At 44.7% G+C, this 20,497-nt stretch overlaps 1 protein-coding gene across 3 annotated transcripts; it reads right to left on the bottom strand.

Moving 5' to 3' along the window:
• Nucleotides 1-9,097: 9,097 nt before the first annotated feature.
• Nucleotides 9,098-20,308, bottom strand: LOC311252284 (protein NLRC3-like; the record flags this gene model as incomplete). Of its 3 annotated transcripts, none has more annotated exons than XM_084345317.1 (8): nucleotides 19,352-19,575; nucleotides 18,920-19,039; nucleotides 18,220-18,398; nucleotides 15,787-17,614; nucleotides 14,555-14,728; nucleotides 12,511-12,684; nucleotides 11,053-11,226; nucleotides 9,098-9,934 (listed from the first exon to the last, which is right to left on the bottom strand). In XM_084345317.1, the coding sequence occupies exons 1-8, from the start codon at nucleotides 19,504-19,506 to the stop codon at nucleotides 9,922-9,924; spliced, it is 2,817 nt and encodes a 938-aa protein (XP_084201443.1). In that variant the 5' UTR covers nucleotides 19,507-19,575. The 3 variants fall into 3 exon arrangements, with proteins under 3 accessions (XP_084201443.1, XP_084201442.1, XP_084201441.1); XM_084345316.1 differs by lacking the exon at nucleotides 9,098-9,934 and adding an exon at nucleotides 19,859-20,308 and having other exon boundaries at nucleotides 11,001-11,226; nucleotides 19,352-19,490; XM_084345315.1 differs by lacking the exon at nucleotides 9,098-9,934 and having other exon boundaries at nucleotides 11,001-11,226.
• Between the last annotated feature and the right edge of the window lie 189 nt (nucleotides 20,309-20,497).

The raw sequence follows: 20,497 nt of genomic DNA, 5'->3' as shown, positions 1-20,497 counted from the left end.
GTGACGCAGACCTGAGAGAACAGGAAGTAACACACACACACACACAGCATACGGTATCATAGAGCGGGTCAGGGTTCTGGTCTTCCCCTCTGGGCTCCTCGTCTTTAGTTACAGTAGTTTGAATGTGTGTTATTCAGCCTATCAGGAAATAATAAAAATGTTGTTTTAACACTCACCTGCCTCAGACTTCAGTTTTCTTCCTTCTGCTGCGTCGTCTGAAAACAGAGTCTGAACAGACTGAACACTTTCAGTTTGAGCCGCAGTCTCAGGTGACACTCAGCTGCTCCTCCCCTGAGTTCATCTGTGTGTGTGTGTGTGTGTGTGTGTGTGTGTGTGTGTGTGTGTGTGTGTGTGTGTGTGTATGTGTGTGTGTGTGTGTGTGTGTGTGTATGTGTGTGTGTACTGGGACACACATGTATCCACACAGTTTATGGTCATTAAAATAATTGAATGGTTTAAGGGTCTGTGGTGATGAGAGTGCTGTGATTTCCTTCTACAAGTGAATGCATCAGTGAGGACCCTACAAACTGCTGTTAACTGCTGTCTGCAGTTCATTCAGGAGCAGGATTGTGGAGTAATGGAGTACATGTAACAGATTACATCATTAGGACAGAAAAAGGTGACTGTATTACATTAAAGTTACAGAAACAAAGATGTAATCAGATTACAGAGACATCTGATAAAACAGGATTAATAACAGGATTACAGTTTGAAAATGAGACACGACACTGATGTGTAATCTGTAATCTGTATGAAGAAGCAGCTGCAGGAGGATGAAGAGTCAGAAAAATAAAACATCAAACCGTTTTTTCTCTTCTGCTTTCTGGAGCTCCACTAGGTGGGTTTTAATAATGAAAAAGGAGCAGTTTTCCAAAAAAATAAAATTTGTTCATCAGTTACTATAAAATTGTAGACTAGTTGATTTGCAGCATTTTTAACAATGATTTGCTCCATAACAAGCACGTTGAGAACTTTGTCCGTTTTGAGATTTGTCGCTTAGTCCACATTCATAGAAAAGGTGGCCTTTTTTAGCTTTTCAGCCAGTTGTCTCTTGAACTCGGGGGCAAGGCCATGTGTAGCCCTTTTTACACAGAGCCGCCGCATTATTGCCGCAGCAGCGGTTCGCCAATTCTCCGCCGCTGGCTGTTCACACAGAGCCGAGCAGCTCCGGCGTAAAAGACGAACCATAGTATAATTCACTAGTGTTGTGACGTTCACGAACGAACCGATTCTTTTGAACGGCTCGTTAACATGAACGATGGGAACCGAGTCACAGCTGGGAACCGTTCTTTTTAAATTTAAAATTTAGAAATCACTGTGTGTTTCACGCAGATGCACACAAAAGCTCCTCCTTTGCTCCTCCCCTGAGTGGGACAGAGAATAGGAGGGAAAAAAAGTTACATGGGGAGGAGCGCAGCCCAGCTGCACGGTGCTTATTAGATATGCAAATGTAGCATGACGCCACCTGAGTTGTGCACGCTGCCTTGCGTAAAAAAAAAACAGTCAAATGAGCCAGTTTTTTGAACGGCTCTTTGAAAGGAACGGCTCACCAAGATCCGGCTCCCCTCAAAGAGCCATAAATCCCATCTCTATAATTCACACAGCAAGCCGACGCCGAGGCTCCAAAGAGGCGTGACGATACGCGTCATGGTGATGACGTGTGTTTTTTCAACGTGTTTCCCCGGTGTTTACCTGTTAATCTAAACATGTACCTGCTGACTGTTTATAATCATATGGATGCTGTTGTAATGTGTTGTGATTGGGATCCTGACCCACCAAACATCCTGGAAAGTTACGTTTTTCTCTAAATTACATAATTAGCTACATAATCGCCATCAGTAAACAGGACGCTGTCTGACTCTGTCACTCGCGGGGAGAGAGGCTGTTTTCTGGGGGAAAGTTAACTGAAGTCTCGGTGGAGGGCTGACGTCGCGACAAACAGTTGGTGAGTTAAAGTTTTTTGCCAGGGACGGACGCTGTTTTTCGGGCAAAAATGTGACGAAGAGTCGGTAGGACCGACAGGCTGACACTTATCCACATATAACTGCGGTATTTTTTTTCCTCACATAAGTTGCCAAAGACAGGACCAGTTACTACGTTACTGTTGTTTGGTCCTGTAACGTTGCCTTGTGGGACATTTCTCTATATTTTGTGGAGTGAAGGACCTGTATAGTTATCAGACAGTGAACACCATCAGACCGACACACCCTCGCTCCGTGCCGCTGGCTTATCCATTCACACTGGTTCGGTTCACCAATACTGCGCCTCTGACACTACCTCTGATATTACCTCTGACACTACCTCTGATATTACCTCTGACTCTACCTCTGACTCTACCTCTGACACTACCTCTGACTCTACCTCTGATACTCTCTCTGATACTACCTCTGATACGACCTCTGACTCTACCTCTGATATTACCTCTGACACTACCTCTGATATTACCTCTGACTCTACCTCTGATACGACCTCTGACTCTACCTCTGACACTACCTCTGACACTACCTCTGATACTACCTCTGACACTACCTCTGATACGACCTCTGACTCTACCTCTGACACTACCTCTGACACTACCTCTGATACTACCTCTGACACTACCTCTGATACGACCTCTGACTCTACCTCTGACACTACCTCTGACTCTACCTCTGACACTACCTCTGACACTACCTCTGATACTACCTCTGATACTACCTCTGATACTACCTCTGACACTACCTCTGATACGACCTCTGACTCTACCTCTGACACTACCTCTGACTCTACCTCTGATACTCTCTCTGACACTACCTCTGATACTACCTCTGATACTACCTCTGACACTACCTCTGATACGACCTCTGACTCTACCTCTGACACTACCTCTGACTCTACCTCTGACACTACCTCTGACACTACCTCTGATACTACCTCTGACACTACCTCTGATACGACCTCTGACACTACCTCTGATACGACCTCTGACTCTACCTCTGACACTACCTCTGACTCTACCTCTGATACTCTCTCTGATACTACCTCTGATACTACCTCTGACACTACCTCTGATACTCTCTCTGACACTACCTCTGATACTACCTCTGACACTACCTCTGATACGACCTCTGACTCTACCTCTGACTCTACCTCTGACACTACCTCTGACACTACCTCTGATACTACCTCTGACACTACCTCTGACACTACCTCTGATACGACCTCTGACTCTACCTCTGACACTACCTCTGACACTACCTCTGATACTACCTCTGACACTACCTCTGACACTACCTCTGATACGACCTCTGACTCTACCTCTGACACTACCTCTGACACTACCTCTGACTCTACCTCTGATACGACCTCTGACTCTACCTCTGACACTACCTCTGACACTACCTCTGATACTACCTCTGACACTACCTCTGATACGACCTCTGACACTACCTCTGATACTACCTCTGACACTACCTCTGACACTACCTCTGATACTACCTCTGATACTACCTCTGACACTACCTCTGATACGACCTCTGACACTACCTCTGACTCTACCTCTGACACTACCTCTGACACTACCTCTGATACTACCTCTGACACTACCTCTGATACTACCTCTGACACTACCTCTGACACTACCTCTGATACGACCTCTGACTCTACCTCTGACACTACCTCTGACACTACCTCTGATACTACCTCTGACACTACCTCTGATACGACCTCTGACACTACCTCTGATACTACCTCTGATACTACCTCTGATACTACCTCTGACACTACCTCTGATACTACCTCTGACACTACCTCTGACTCTACCTCTGACACTACCTCTGACACTACCTCTGATACTCTCTCTGACACTACCTCTGACACTACCTGATACTACCTCTGACACTACCTCTGATACGACCTCTGACACTACCTCTGATACTCTCTCTGACACTACCTCTGACACTACCTCTGATACTCTCTCTGACACTACCTCTGACACTACCTGATACTACCTCTGACACTACCTCTGATACGACCTCTGACACTACCTCTGATACTCTCTCTGACACTACCTCTGACTCTACCTCTGATACTACCTCTGACACTACCTCTGACACTACCTCTGATACTACCTCTGACTCTACCTCTGACACTACCTCTGACTCTACCTCTGACTCTACCTCTGACACTACCTCTGATACTCTCTCTGATACTACCTCTGACTCTACCTCTGACACTACCTCTGACTCTACCTCTGATACTACCTCTGACTCTACCTCTGACACTACCTCTGACTCTACCTCTGATACTACCTCTGACTCTACCTCTGATACTACCTCTGATACTACCTCTGACTCTACCTCTGATACTACCTCTGACTCTACCTCTGATACTACCTCTGACTCTACCTCTGATACTACCTCTGACTCTACCTCTGACTCTACCTCTGACACTACCTCTGATACTCTCTCTGATACTACCTCTGACTCTACCTCTGACACTACCTCTGACTCTACCTCTGACACTACCTGATACTACCTCTGACTCTACCTCTGACTCTACCTCTGACACTACCTGATACTACCTCTGACACTACCTCTGATACTCTCTCTGATACTACCTCTGATACTACCTCTGACTCTACCTCTGACTCTACCTCTGACACTACCTGATACTACCTCTGACACTACCTGATACTACCTCTGACACTACCTCTGATACTACCTCTGACACTACCTCTGATACTCTCTCTGATACTACCTCTGACACTACCTCTGACACTACCTCTGAAGGCCCGCCCTACTCTGCCTCTGATTGGCTAGAACTCCTTGGTTACCTTGAGTACCATTGGTAGTTGGAACTATCACTTTAAACGAGTGGTTACAGTTTGTTTTTTTAATCATGTTGCTGTGGCAACATGATTTAAAAAAAAAAAACTTCGCCAAAATATTCCTATGCCGGATTTCCGGCACCGTGCCGGAGGTCTTCAAGCCTCTATACTATACTTTAAATATAGACATGAACTCATTTACATAATGTGATAATGTGTTTTTTAATATTTAACTATTTTTATGGACTTTTAAATTATCTGACCATTTTATTTATTCATGTTTTACATTTATTTATTGATGAATTTTATTTTGTATCATCTTTTAAAATGCAAAGAGAGAAAACAGAAATAAATACGTGAATCAAACTCTTTCTTTAAGTTTTGACTCTTTTCCCAGAAACAGGTGTGAAGTTGTCCTGTGCTGCTGCTGAGTCCAACCAGGCTGAACTCAGCTCACGAGCGTCCACGTGCTCGCTGCGGTGAGAAGCCGCGGTGGCCGAGCCGTCGGACACGATGGACGTCAGAACGGAGCGGTGCCGTCGTCTGGTTCTGTCCGAAAGGCCCCACCACATTTACATCAATGAGACTCGGTGTTAGAAAGGCCAGAACATCAAACCAGTGCAGAGAAATATGATCCAGCACTGATGAGAAAGATTGTTCTGACATCAACCTCCAAGATACAAAGTGGAAAGAGTCTGAAGGAAATCGATCATCTACAGCTGGAGATAATAAACACAGAACACAGAAGATTGATGATTCTGATCAGCTGGAAGTGGAAACATCTGAACACACTGAGCACAACTCACAGGACATGGAGTACAACACGGACCCGGAACACAACTTCTCCTGTAACATCAACGACGACTGATGAACAGTTCAACAAGACCATCGAGACGGATCAGAACCCACCAATCAGTCACTTGAACAGGAGAAGCCTGAATGCACATTTACACAACATGAAGGAATATTTACGTCACTCTGCAAAACCGTTTCACATCACTGCAATACGAGACACTTGGACCGACCCTGTGAAGGGTTTGGACTTTGAATGAGGTGGTTCTGAACTGAACGACCAGACTGGAGGAGGTGTGGCTGTGTACGTGGACACAAGCTTTAATCTCAACTGCAGTCTGACACTGATCAGACTGTCGAACAGCAGAAATATACATGGAGAAACAGCAGGAATGTAACTGTGAGCTGTATTTACAGAGCAGCCGGTTCTGATGGGCTCATTTTCAAGGAGCGATGGAAGAAATGTTCACGGGGTCAAATCAAAAGGTCACGTTCATCTGTGGGGAGTTTAATATAGATCTGCTTCATCCAAGTGACCACAAACCAACTGAAGACTTGATCAACACGATGTAGAGTTTACAGAGCCAGCAGGATCACATCTCACTGAGCCACACTGACAGACAACATGTTGACTCAGTGACAGACGACAATGCAACAAGTGGATTACTGATCAATTACTGATCAATGACATCAGTGAGCAGCTACCAGTGTTTACAGTGTGTGACAGTGACGACAAGAAGGACAAGCAGGACATTAAACTGCAGCACAGATGAGTCGGGACAGAGGAGTTGATGAACGCTCTCAAAAATCAATCACTGAACCAAAACTGGGAAATATTACAGAAAGAAGAAAACCTTGACAAAGCACATGAAATATTCTTAAAGGCATTCAAACTGTTATCTGATAAAAAACTGTCCAATGAAACAAATCAATCAAAAACAGAAACATTCAGACAGTCATGGATCACTGAGGGATTACAAAATGTCTGCAGAGAGAAAAATACACTATATAGAGAATTCATAAAACACAGAACCAAAGAGGCAGAAAATAAATACAAACAACATAAAGTTCACTAATATTGTGAGAATCAGTAGGAAGGAATATTACAGCAATCTATGAGAATATAATAATAAAACTGGCAGGAAGAATCCCTGATTCTGACCTCTGAAGAGAAGAGCGCCGATCTGATGGGAAATAATCCTGACCAGCAGTGGAGGAGAACAGATTATAGAGATTGTTCATGAATGTACAAACTAAACTTCTCCCGACTGTAACGACACCGACATGACGACACCTTCAACTGCTGAACCACCAACACACATCTGTGCCTTCTCACTCCAAACTGGTAAATTCCCAGTAAAATGAAGACACCAGAAGTCACAGCTGTACAGAGCTGGACACAAACACCACTTCACAGATTACAGGCCTGTTTCTCTGCTGCCTCAGTGAGACTCAATCTGATCAAAACCAATTCATCAATAAATACGATTTACTGACCGACAGTCGATACGGATTCAGATCAACAGATCAACATCTTCAGCAGTCACTGAACTTATTGAAGAGATCACAAGCTGCTGAGACCAAAAGAAATATTTATTGATCTGAAGAAAGCATTGGATACAATCAATCCTGACAGATGGATCAATAAAGTGGAGCGGTGTGGTATCAGAGGGGTTCTGAACCGGCTGAGAAGCTCTCTAGATAACAGCAACAGTTTGTGGAGATGGTGAGGACATGTGGTCACGTTGGGACGCTGCTGCTGGAGTCCACCAGGGGTCAGTGTTGGGGCCACTTCTCTTCATACTCCACATTAATGACACGTCAAACATCAACATTAGTAAAGTTTGTTTATCTGCAGATGACACAAACATGTTTTGTCCTGGAGAGGATTTGCAGCAGATTCTGAAGTTGATCATCTGAAATGAGCAAATTAAAAAGCTGCTTTGAGCTGTGTGTCGGACACAGTCGTCTGCAGTACGGGGGCCCCACAGGGAACAGTCCTGGCCCCTCTCCTGTTCACTCTGTACACTGCTGATTTCTCCCACCAAACACCCCACAGCCATCTACAAAAGTTCTCTGACGACTCTGCTATCGTCGGCCTCATCAGGGACGGGGACGACAGAGCCTACAGAGAACTTATTCAGGACTTGGTGGACTGGTGCCAGCAGAACCACCTCCAGCTCAATGCCGGGAAGACCAAAGAGCTGGTGGTGAATTTCCGCAGGAGCAAACAACCCTGCATTCAGGTGAACATCCTGGGAACGGACATTGAGATGGTGACGTCTTACAAGTACCTGGGCGTTCACCTGAACAATAAACTGGACTGGTCTCATCACACTGCAGCAACATACAAGAAAGGTCAGAGCAGATCTCCATCTGCTGAGGAAGCTCAGGTCCTTTGGGGTGCAGGGAGCACTCCTGAGGACTTTCTATGACTCTGTGGTGGCATCAGCCATTTTCTATGGTATAGTCTGCTGGAGCAGCAGCATCTCGGCAGCAGATAGGAAGAGACTTGATAAACTTATCAAGAAGGCCAGCTCCATCCTGGGACGCCCTCTTGACCCAGTGCAGGTGGGAGACAGCAAGATGATGGACAAGCTGTCATCCCTGCTGGTGAAGGAGTCCCGCCCCCTGCAGGTCACTATCACAGCACTGTCAGCTCCTTCAGCAACAGGCTGATACACCCCAAGTGTGTGAAGGGGAGGTACCACAGGTCCAAGTGTGTGAAGGAGAGGTACCACAGGTCCTTCCTGCTGTCAGAGTCTACAACCAGCACTGCTCCCAGTAGACCTCACTGTGCACTGTGCAATAAAACCTATACACATATCCACACACTTTCTGGTTTACAATTTTTAATACTCATATTTGTTATTTATTGTTTATAAATAAAAATAGCAAACTGTTCATAATTACACTGTTCATATTGTAAATACTGAGTTCATATTGTAAATACTATCTATATACGAGTTAATTCTATTTCTTATCTTCTTATTATATTGTTTATTTTTTACTTTCTATTATTGTTTAGTGTGACACTGTCCTTTGGCTGCTGTGACTAAGAAATTTCCCCATTTGCAGGACAAATAAAGGAATTCTGATTCTGTCAATACACTCAGTTATGAGGCACAACTAAATTAATGCAGTTTAACTTTAAAAGCATGAAGTTGTTAATGGAGTGGTGAAGTAACGAGTCCTGAAACCTGGAAATCAGTTTGCATTTGTGCACATCTGCTTCCCTCGTCTCAAAGTTGACGAGTTGTTGAATGTGTTTTCAGTTAAAAGCCTGAAATAAGGTGTGTGGTTACCACAGGCTGAAGACATCTACACGCTCTGCTCTACCACATAAAATACATCATTAAATGTCCAACAGTTGATGAATAAAGCGCTCACGTGTGTTAAAAACACACCATCACCTTCAGTAAACTTGAGGATTTCTCTGGTTTGAACATTGTTGTAATGTAAGAACACAACTCAACAACATAAAGAACAAAGGTCGAGTCGCTCTGAGACATTTTAATGCAGAAATGTTACATATTGCATCTTTAAATCAAGTTGAACTCATTCATGATGACATTTAGTTTTGTACCAAATGCAGTCAGAGAGAAATCATTCACATCATCGTTCAGTTAAACCTCAGTGAGGCGACACAATGGAAACGGTGACATCTGCTGGCAGGAAGCAGCTCCACAACATGAACGCTGCTGAGAAGAACGGCTTCAACACTGACCTCAGAGGGAGAAAGAGCCACAGGTTGACTTCATGTGTGTGTTGATCATGTGATGTGTAAACCAGCAGGGTCGCACGTTAAACTGGAGTTCACTGATGCTGCAGGAAACACGACCATCAAACTGTTGTCACGTCTAAAACGTTCCCCTCAAGTACAACGTCAGGCGACACAAGTGACACACAGACACTGAGGTTTAACTGTAATGTGTGAAAATAGCTCATTAAATATACATTTGAAAAGTATAAACACGTTCTGGTTCTGGTTCTGAATGTCTGTTTGGACTGGATGGATTTGTTTCTGTTCTTGTTACATCCAGGGGGCAGTAGGGAGGGCAGTTAGTGGCCCCAACACATGGAGCTGGATGCTGGACTTGGTGACAGTGGAGCTGATCTGAGAGCAGTTCAGACTGCAGCACTGACAGTCATCTCCACTTGTTGTGATCGGTCCGTCAGTCACTGCTGGATGAAGCTCTCCTCTCCACTCCACCTCCCAGTAACACGGCCCAGTCAGAGCCTCTCCACCCACCAGCTGATGGTGCTGCTTCAACCTCTCTGGATCATCAGGACACAGATGATCCACTCAACACCTCCACCTTTCACCACCTCCAGCTGATGAGAGAAGCAGAGAGAGCAGCAGACACATGAGTGTTGACAGAGACTCCCTCCATCAGCTGTCAGTCAGTGATATAAAGACCAGCAGGACTTCAGTCCTGTTCAGACCACAAGTGGAGCGGCTGTGTAGCGTAGCCAGCTTCCTTTCAGCTCTCATGTTAACGTGTTGGAGTGAAGCTCACAGGTTTACTCTGCAGGTTTCACTCAAGCACACAGTGAAATAAAGTGCAGAGAGTCCCTGAACGCATCATCGCTGCAGAAACACTGTGATGATGATTGACTGCTGTTAAAAACCAGAGTCTCAGTCACACCTGAATATTTCATCTGCTTTGAAACATTACAAATATGTAAATATGGAGTCTGTTGTAAAATGTGTGGAGCAAACAAAAGACAGATGGACAGATGAATATATGGTGTGAAAGCTCCTACATGTTCACACACAGACTGACAGTCCAACATCAGCTGTGGTTACTGGACTTCAGCACAGCTTCTGCTCTGTACAAACACCACATGGTTACTAAATGTAATGATGGTTCTCTGAAATCAGAGCAGTGATCTGCAGGCTTCAGTCAGACTGATCTGTACAGTGGCCCTGAAGGTCCAAACACATCAACATCTCACATCACAGAAAAGGTGGGACAGCGTTCTTCTTTGTAATTGGACAGAACCAGAGTCCCTGTGGACACTTTGATGTTTGTGAAATGTTGTTGTGTTTTGACCTTCAGGGCCACCGTAGACCTGAGAGCTGTGACACAGATCAGCTGATCAGTTCTTTAGTGTTTGAGAGAGATCACGTTTGATGAATGAGGACGACTGTCTCTACACATCCTGTGATGCTGTCAGCTGTGATCCAGCTTTACTTCCTGTAGACATGAACACAACAACAACAGTCGTCTTCACATCAACTCAACACCAGATCACAACAAGCTTCTGGCTCGTCTGATTGGCTGACTGTTCTCTCTCTGTCTTTCTGTCCAATCATGAAGCCTGTCACCGTTCTCCTCTCACAGCTTCACTGAGGAAAACGGGAAATACTGGATCTTTACTTTGATACTGACTGTGTTCAGTACAATACTGCTGAAACCAGCGTGGACTGACTCCAACCCTCTACTGACCTCAGAGTCTCCAGTCGACAGTGTGGACTGTCCTTCAGGTCAGACAGCAGCTTCACTCCTGAATCCTGCAGGTTGTTGTACCTCAGCTCCAGCTCTCTCAGGTGGGAGGGGTTGGACTTCAGAGCTGAGGCCAGAGAAGCACAGCTGATCTCTGACAAACTGCAGTTCATCAATCTGAATAAAGAATAAATGATGAAGATAAAAATCAATTTATGATCCAATCAGATGTGTTCAGGTTTAAATGTGCAGCTCAACATCACTGTGTCCTAATTAAGGGCGGTCCGATTGTTATCAGACGATGTTGGTTCTGAATAGTTTGACGGGAGGTGCATTGACCATGGCGACAACAAGTCCTCCTGGAGTTGTGCCTTCTATCATTACTTTTGGTTACAATAACTTCGTGCACAGTGGAAACAGGTGGACAGCTACATGCAGGATGTGTGGCACCAGGAAACATGATACAACCTTGAATTTCATCAGGCATCTTAAAACGCACCCAGACAGGTCGGTCACTTGCTAATGTGAAGGAGACAATAAACTCAGCATATATCGTCACAGGCAACAAGCTAACCATCACAAAGTGTTGTGCTAATGCTGGGAACAGGCAGACTGCATCTTTATAGTTGAACTTATGATGTGACAGACTCAGGTTAATATTTCAGCAGGTCTGAGGGCTGGAGGGATGTGTTAGGTAGCAGAGGATTAGACTGTACGATGTCTAATCATGACCCAATGTAAGTTCTGGATGTAAACTAAATTAAGTGAGCTCCATTAAAGCATATGTGATATTTTTCCTGTCACAAGTTCACATCCACTCTTGGCTGCCCACATTTTATTTCAGAAAATAAACATGATAGAAACACTGCAGTATCAGTTTAGAGCTGTTTCCCCCAGAACACGTGTCAGTTTAATCACTTACACCAAAATGTTGAAAAACACAGGTATGAAATTGTGTTCACTTTCAATAAAGATGTTTTCCTCCAACTTTGAACACTGAAAATGTAACGCATGATGAGGTCGGGCTTTACAGCCAGTTAGTAACACCGACAAACATGTTTCCTTTGAGCAGATACAAAAATGTAGAAGAATACAGTCATGAAACTGAAACAGAGTTCTTCATTTGTGTTTCTTCAGGCTGCGTTGCAGTGAACCCCATAAATTATCCTACAACTGATGTTGACACTGTCCTGTGTGGATGGTAGCGACAGGACATGCTTTGAATCCATAAGATTTAACAATACAGTGTCAGGGACAGATCAGATGGACAGAGACGAGACGAGACTTGGACTTCCAACAAATGACTTGTGAACATCTCTGGTGTGTGTTTGCATGTGTGTATGTGTGTGTGTTGTGATCTGAGCTCAGACAAACCCAGAAAACAAGTGAACTGAAGGAAATGTAAAACTTCTGTTCTAGATTTAAATTTAATATAAACAGAGAAAAAACACATGAACTGACCTCAGAGTCTCCAGTCGACAGTTTGGACTCTCCAGTCCAGCACACAGACACTTCACTGCTGAATCCTGCAGGTCGTTGTTATTCAGGTCCAACTCTCTCAGGTGGGAGGGGTTGGACTTCAGAGCTGAGGCCAGAGAAGCACAGCTGATCTCTGACAAACTGCACCACCTCAATCTGAATAAAGAATAAATGAAGTGAGTTCAGAAGACAATGTTCCTGCTTGAAATCATTCAGAGTTTAATCTGTTCAGAGCTGAACACGTTTAGAAAATGAAGGTCCAAACACCTGAACCCAACAGCTGCAGGTTCAACACTGTCAGATACACAAAGTGAACCAGAGCTTCATTAATATTAATGACAACGTGCTGCTGCTTCAATAAAGACGTCGTGACTCCACCTCTTAAACTCTGCAGCTCCACCAGAGGCTCCATCGATACAAACTCATGTTGTGCAGCCAAACAGAAACCAACAGGAACTGACTGAAGATCTGATTCTACTGTTTCAGATCAGAATCATCCCGAGTTTAAATATTTCAGTCAGTATAAACGTCACATGTCATCACAAAGCTTCAGTTTGTTCTTGTCTGACAGAAGAAAACACTGGTTTCTGTTTTTATTCACAGAAGCACGAAGGAATCAAATGATTCAGAGTTCAGAGAGAATCAACCAGTGATGAATGTTTCATGTTATATTACATCTGTTTAAATATGAAGCTGAACACGACGCTCAGAGTCCATCAGCATCAAACCTATGAGGTCAGATCCTTCAGACCTGATGACATGAAAACTGAGACTCACACAGTTCTGAATAATGTTGTGAACGTGTGAACAAAGGTTTCAAATAAACATTCAGATGTGATTTAAACACGTGAAAACAACAATAACATGTCTGAAATAACGCTGTCACATGTATCACTGACATCAGCAGTGTGATATGTTCAGTGTTATAAAGTTTGTCTTCAGAGGTTCAGACAGTCAACACGTGCAGTGTGTCCAATCAGAGGACGTTAAGTTACATTCATGTGTCTTTTGTCCAGCGTGACTTTAACATCATCAAAGACTCAACACTTTCTATTCAGAGGTTTAAATGTGAGTGGGGCCACACCTTTCTGATGTCAGACTAGGACGCTCTGTGTCCAACAGTGTCTGTCACTTTAAACCAACAACACAACATTAACACACACCTCGCTGTGTGATTGGTCACCTGAGTGCAGGTGAGAAAGGAGGCGGGGTTTGAACTTCTCTCTCAGCTCTTTGTTCATTTGTCCCACAACTATTTCTGTCACTGTTCATATGAACAACTGAGTGAAACACTGAATGTCTTCAGGAGAGACTGTCTGAACATGCGACACCTTTTCTCCACATTGAAACCATCGCTGTGTCTCCAGCAGCTCTTCACTCCACCTTCGGCTGTTTGGACCAGCTGTGAACACTTTGAGCTCCAGATGTGTTCAGACAACACGTCGAAACAGAAGTGAGTCCAACATCCTGCTTCTGTCCGCTGATGCACAGTGAGCATGAGAGCCAGGTGACCTCTGAAGCTGCCTCTGGTGCACAACTGACCACAGTTACTGAGAAGAATTACTTCAGAGCTCCAGCACCGATCCATCTCATCCTACTCGCTGAGGAAATGACGTGAAGGACGCTGCAGAGGAATTATGGGATTGTTCCCGAGGAATTGTGGGAATTGTTGTTGGATGTACGGACTCTAAGCAGCCTGGGACGCCATTTTAATCACACGACAGACTTCAACGACCAAACAGAAACGTTCTGCACCATCGATCCACCTTCAGCACAAAGAGCAGCTCTGACTCACACACATAGAAAGCTGTAATCAAAGCTCAGATCTTCATCACCATCACCTCCATCAACACACAGCTGACTGACTGTGAGCTTCATCCTCCATCATCTTCATCACTGATCAGACGTGCACTGAGCTGTGTGTGTGTGTGTGTGTGTGTGTGTGTGTGTGTGAACTGAAGGAAATTTAAAACTTCTGTTCTAGATTTAAATTTAATACAAACAGAGAAAAAACACATGAACTGACCTCAGAGTCTCCAGTCGACAGTTTGGACTCTCCAGTGCAGCACACAGACGCTTCACTGCTGAATCCTGCAGGTTGTTGTAACTCAGGTGCAGCTCTCTCAGGTGTGAGGGGTTGGACTTCAGAGCTGAGGCGACGACTTCACAGTGAGTCTCTGAGAGTCGACAGTTCTTCAGTCTGTGAATACAGATAATAAAACATTTAAATGTGATAAAATCTGAGTCTTTACTCTGAAAACAGACTGGATACATTTTGCATCACAAAGCACATGAACATGAGCAGCTGTAGCTCAGCTGGTCAGTTGTTCAGCTGAGCTGGTCAGTCACTGATCACAAGGTTTGTAGTTTGAAACTTGAGCTCCTCCGCTCCACATGAGCCTCCAGACTTTGACCTGCCTGAGGAGATCAGCTGGGCTGAATCAGTGCCCCATTTTAAATCCCCTCAAAACACACCTGTATAAAACGGCTTTTAACGGCTGATTGTGATGATGTCATCTTTGTGTGATTTTGCTTTGACATGTTTGTGTTTGTCCGTTTTCTTCATGCTGCTGTCTTTATATTTATATCTGTAATTGTCCCTGTAATACTTTTCTTGTGACTCTTTCATTGTTGTGCTGTTTTATTTGTGTCCAACAAACTGATGTCACTGCTTTTAAAGTGCCACATAAATAAACAGAAACACATGTTGAAGTGTCCTTGAGGGAAATAATGAAGCAGAAATGACAGTTTAGGACAAAAGTGTTGAAATAAGTGAGACGTGAACGTGTCAGATGTTAGTTTACAGGCTGCTGTGATTTATATTGGTTCAGCTTCATGTTCACATGATGATCAGTGAACTGTGAAGTCACTGTAGGTTGTAACTGCACTCGTATGTATTTACTCAGTTATGTGTTTGTGTGTATTGTCTCAGTCTTTGATGCATTTTATTCTGTCGCTGCTTTTCATCTCCCATTTCATTCATTTAATGCCTCCCACTGCACAAACACAAGAATTACAACTAAACATTGTGTTATCATCATTTTAGGAGCTGAATGTTTTGGAAACAAGACGACTTCATGTCATTTCTACTCTGAGCTCGGTGATGATCATTGATTCAATCAGCAGGTTTAATACTTGTTTTGGTAAACGTGTATAGTGTCGAGCATTTATATTATTCATGTGTGTAAAGTGTTGATCTTTAATACTGAAGGCTTCAGCTTCACCTCACTTTATAATGTTTAACACATCTGGACTTACACAAACTTTCTGCAGTTCCTCACAGCTGGAATCAGTCTCTGTCGTCCCTGTTCTGATGTGTTGTACTTCTGCAGGTCCAACTCATCCAGAACCTCCTCTGACATCTGCAGCATGTAGGCCAGAGCTGAGCAGTGGATCTCAGAGAGTTTCTTCTCTGATCTGTTCTCTGACTTCAGGAACTCTTGGATCTCCTGATGGACTGAGTGGTCGTTCATCTCCGTCAGACAGTGGAAGATGTTGATGCTTCTGTCAGGAGAGATCTCATCACTCCTCATCTCCTTCAGGTTCTTCATGGCTCTCTGGATGATTTCTGGACTGTTGTCTGTCTGACCCAGCAGGCCTCCTAAGAGTCTCTGGTTGGACTTCAGAGAGAGGCCATGAAGGAAGCGAACAAACAGGTCCAGGTGACCATTTTTACTGTCGAGGGATTTCTCCATGGCGCTCCTCAGGAAGTCATCCAGGGATGAGTCACTGTTATACCTCCAACCTCTCAGGAAGTCCTCCACCACCTCTGTGTTCCTGCTGGTGTGACAGTGGAACATGTAGACTGCAGCCAGAAACTCCTGAACGCTCAGATGAACAAAGCAGTAGACTGTTTTCTGGAAGATCACACTCTCTCTTCTGAAGATCTCTGTACAAACTCCTGAGTACACCGAGGCCTCTGTGACATGAAGACCACACCGCTCCAGGTCTTCTTGGTAGAACATGATGTTTCCTGTCTCCAGATGTTCAAACGCCAGCCTCCCCAGCTTCAGAAGAACTTCCCTGTCAGCCTCCGTCAGCTCCTGTGGACTCGTCTCACGTCCCTCATCGTACTTCTGCTTCTTCCTCTTTGTCTGGACCAGCAGGAAGTGTGAGTACATGTCAGTCAGGGTCTTGGGCAGCTCTCCTCTCTGGTCTGTAGTCAACATGTGCTCCAGAACTGTAGCAGTGATCCAGCAGAAGACTGGGATCAGACACATGATGTGGAGGCTCCTGGAGGTCTTGATGTGTGAGATGACTCTGCTGGACAGATCTTCATCACTGAACCTCCTCCTGAAGTACTCCTCCTTCTGGGCGTCAGTGAAGCCTCGTACTTCTGTTACCCTGTCGACACGTGAAGGAGGGATCCGATTGGCCGCTGCAGGTCGGGAAGTTATCCAGACGAGAGCCGAGGGAAGCAGCTTCCCCTCGATGAGGTTTGTCAGCAGCGCGCTGACTGATGACTCCTGTGTGACATCAGACACGACCTCATGGTTGTTGAAATCCAGTGAAAGTCTGCTTTCATCCAGGCCGTCAAAGATGAACAGAAGTTTACAGACAGCGAGCTTCTCTGCTGTCACCTTCTGTAATGTTGGATGGAAAACATGGAGCAGCCTGAGAAGACTGAACTGCTCATCTCTGACCAGGTTCAGCTCCCTGAACGAGAGCAGAACCAGCAGACGGACATCTTGGTTTTCGGAGCCCTCGGCCCAGTCCAGAGTGAACTTCAGCACCGAGAAGGTTTTTCCAACTCCAGCGACGCCGTTGGTCAGAACCACTCTGATGCGTCTCTGTTGGTCAGGTGAGGCTTTAAAGATGTCGCAGCACCTGATTGGATCGTCATGGAGGGCCTCCATCTTGGAAACTGTCTCCAGCTGCCTCACCTCATGTTGGGTATTAACCTCTTCACTCTGTCCCTCTGTGATGTAGAGCTCAGTGTAGATCCTGTTGAGGAGGGTTCCACTTCCTGTTCCATCACTTCCTGTTCCATCACTTCCTGTTCCATCACTTCCTTCAGTCACACGTTCACATCTCCTCCTCAGACTGATTTTGTGTTCATCTAAAACCTCCTGAAGACCAACATTCACTGAAAAGAGACAAATGTTGGAGAAACTTTGACAATCTGTGGATTATTTTCATGATCAATAACAATCATCAGAATCAGAAGATATAAAGTTTGAGTGTCTTCAGGTCTTTTCATTGACTTTGTGTGTCATCGAGACAATCTAGTAATTTGTCCTGGTGTTGGTCTGATGCCTCCTGAGTCTCTAAATAAATGTAGTGACATGTAGAAGGTGAGATGTTTAAAGCAACATGATGTAACTTTGTGAGGTTAAAGTAGCAGCTTCAGAGTCGTGTTGATGGTCCAGTGTGTTGTAACAGGTGAACGGTGTCTCTGTCACTTGTAGGATCGCAGCCTTACATACGTGTTGACTTCAACACGCAACATTGTGATGATGTCATGAGTTGTGTTTGTAGTCAGCACCTATATTACGTCTGACAAACTGTTACACACCTGGGATTTGTTTTTACTACAGTGGTGTTGCACTCACAAACTGTGGGGGGCGCCAAATCACACAACATGACAATTTCTACATAATGTGGCTTTAACATGCTCAGATGTTCAGTCTGACTCGGTACAGTTTGTCTCTGACTGTCTGTCCACAGTCCAGCTGTTGTTCTGGGTCTTACCTCCACACTGGGGACAGGAGGAGTCTCCTGGTGAAGCAGACTGGTCCCAGTCTGAGGTGATGCAGCGTCTGCAGAACCAGTGTCCACAGCTGGTAGAGACCGGATCCTTCAGGACGTCCTGACACCGAACACAGCAGGTGGGCTGCTTCTTCACAGAGACATGACTCCTCTTCCTCTCTCTGTGAACACATTTCTTTATAACTACAATGATTTGATGATTGTTGTTAAAAACATCAAGATCTGGTCGACACTGTTGAGAAGCTCAGACGGTCACAGAGAAAAGTCAGAGTGTCGATACTTTTCAGCTTGAATTCAGCATCAGTCTGTCGTGAAAATGATGTGTGAAGATTATCTCTCAGAACAAAACGTGTCAGTGTCATAAACTTGTGTTTGTCACAGACATTATTTTCGGCAATAATCCAAAATTCAACTCAAACATCTCTCAGGCTTTTTGTGGAGGGAGCCAGAGCGATGCTAACTTCAGGGTCAGCCTACAAAAACACGTCATGGTGACACCAATCTATTTCATCCTGGTGAGATGTGTTAGTGTCCTCCAGGATCTGACTGAGTTCAGACATGTTAGTGTTCAGGAGACTTTCAAAGAGTTTCTGTTAGTGTGTCTTCAGTCCTGGAGCCTGATGTTACTCTACAGCAAAACATTACCAGCAGACACTCAATGAGTCCGTCTCAGTCCTCTTACTTTGTGTCTGATGGTCCAGGTTCAGTACTGAAGTCTGGAGGTTGATCTTTGGACCAGTCGCTCTTCATAGAGGGACAGATGGATCCTGGAGACTCTGCTCTCTGTCTGCTGGACTGAACTCTGCAAACACCAACATGTTTTTATCCACATCACATGAATCCTTCATCAATAAAGAGATTTAAGAAGCTCTACATACACAAACTGCTGCTGCTGTCCATAAAAAGGAGGTTAAACTTTCTGTTTGTCCTCTTAGATCAGATTACAGATTTATAGCAGACACACAGAGGAACATGAGGCGTCAAGAGTCTTCAACATGGACACAAAAGACATTTTAGTGGAAATTTGAACACATGAACACAAAATCAACTAAACAAACATGTGATCATCACTGAAAAATGAGTCATATAAATGAGTTAGTATCAGCTGTCTTACTTTGTGTCTGATGGTCCAGGTTCAGTACTGAAGTCTGGAGGTTGATCTTTGGACCAGTCACTCTTCACAGAGGGACAGATGGATCCTGGAGACTCTGCTCGGTCCTCCTCTTCCTCCACACAAACACTCATCTTCAGGTCTGAGAGGTGAAACATGAACTGTGAGCTCAGAACACAAGAACCAGGAACAAGTTTGTTCAACAGTGACGCAGGAAGAGAGAACAGGAAGTGGCGCGCGCGTGCGTGCACACACACACACACACACACACACACACACACACACAGTGTACAGCACCACAGAGCGGGTCAGGGTTCTGGTCTTCCCCTCTGGGCTCCTCGTCTTTAGTTACAGCAGTTTGAATGTGTGTTATTCAGCCTATCAGGACTTTGTGTCCACAGAAGAATCAAAGTGTTGACTTTATTCTAGCATGTGTGTCCTCTACAGTCCACAGAGACAAACGGACTCACACTCTCACAGTAACATCACAAACACGTTGTTTTAACTCACCTGCTTCACACTTTAGCTCTCCTGCTCCGTCTTCTTCTGTCTGTTCTCTCTCAAAATGGAGTCTGAGGACTGAACACTTTCACTTTCAGCCTCCTTCCTGTTCATGAGTCTGGGTCACATGATCAGTGGTGCTCCTCGGGGTTCTGACTTCTGAGCTTTGTGGGTCTGATAAGGAACCGGGACTGACTTGAGGAGCGGAGACAGATGACTAACACCGGCATTAAAGGCGTCTCCACATGGGACTGACTGACCTCTTGTCATCGGGTCTCTGTGCAGATATACAGCTACATCTCAGTGACGACACGATATCACAGAAAGACTATAATCATGTGTAACGTTTGCCGAATGAACAAGCAGGTCCAAACAGTCCAGAATGTGTTGTACACAGCATTTCACACAGTTCACACAGTTTCTCCTGACGCGATGACTCCAGAAAATGAGCCTTTCTTAAGGGAGTCTGGTGACGCTGGAGTTTGCCTCAGATTCACAGCTTGTTTTTGACCAGTAGATGGCGCTGTTCAGTCACGTTCAGGCCAGTTCATGGACTGGGACCCGTCATAAACATGGGGAGATGAAATGAGAATTTACAAGATGATAGTGAACCGGTCCATTAAGTGGCTTGAAAATGACTGAACAGCG

Source organism: Pagrus pagrus (assembly GCF_965226575.1).
Source record: "Pagrus pagrus genome assembly, chromosome: 23".
Classification (NCBI taxonomy): Eukaryota; Metazoa; Chordata; class Actinopteri; order Spariformes; family Sparidae; genus Pagrus; species Pagrus pagrus.
This window is presented reverse-complemented; position numbering and strand designations above follow the sequence as displayed.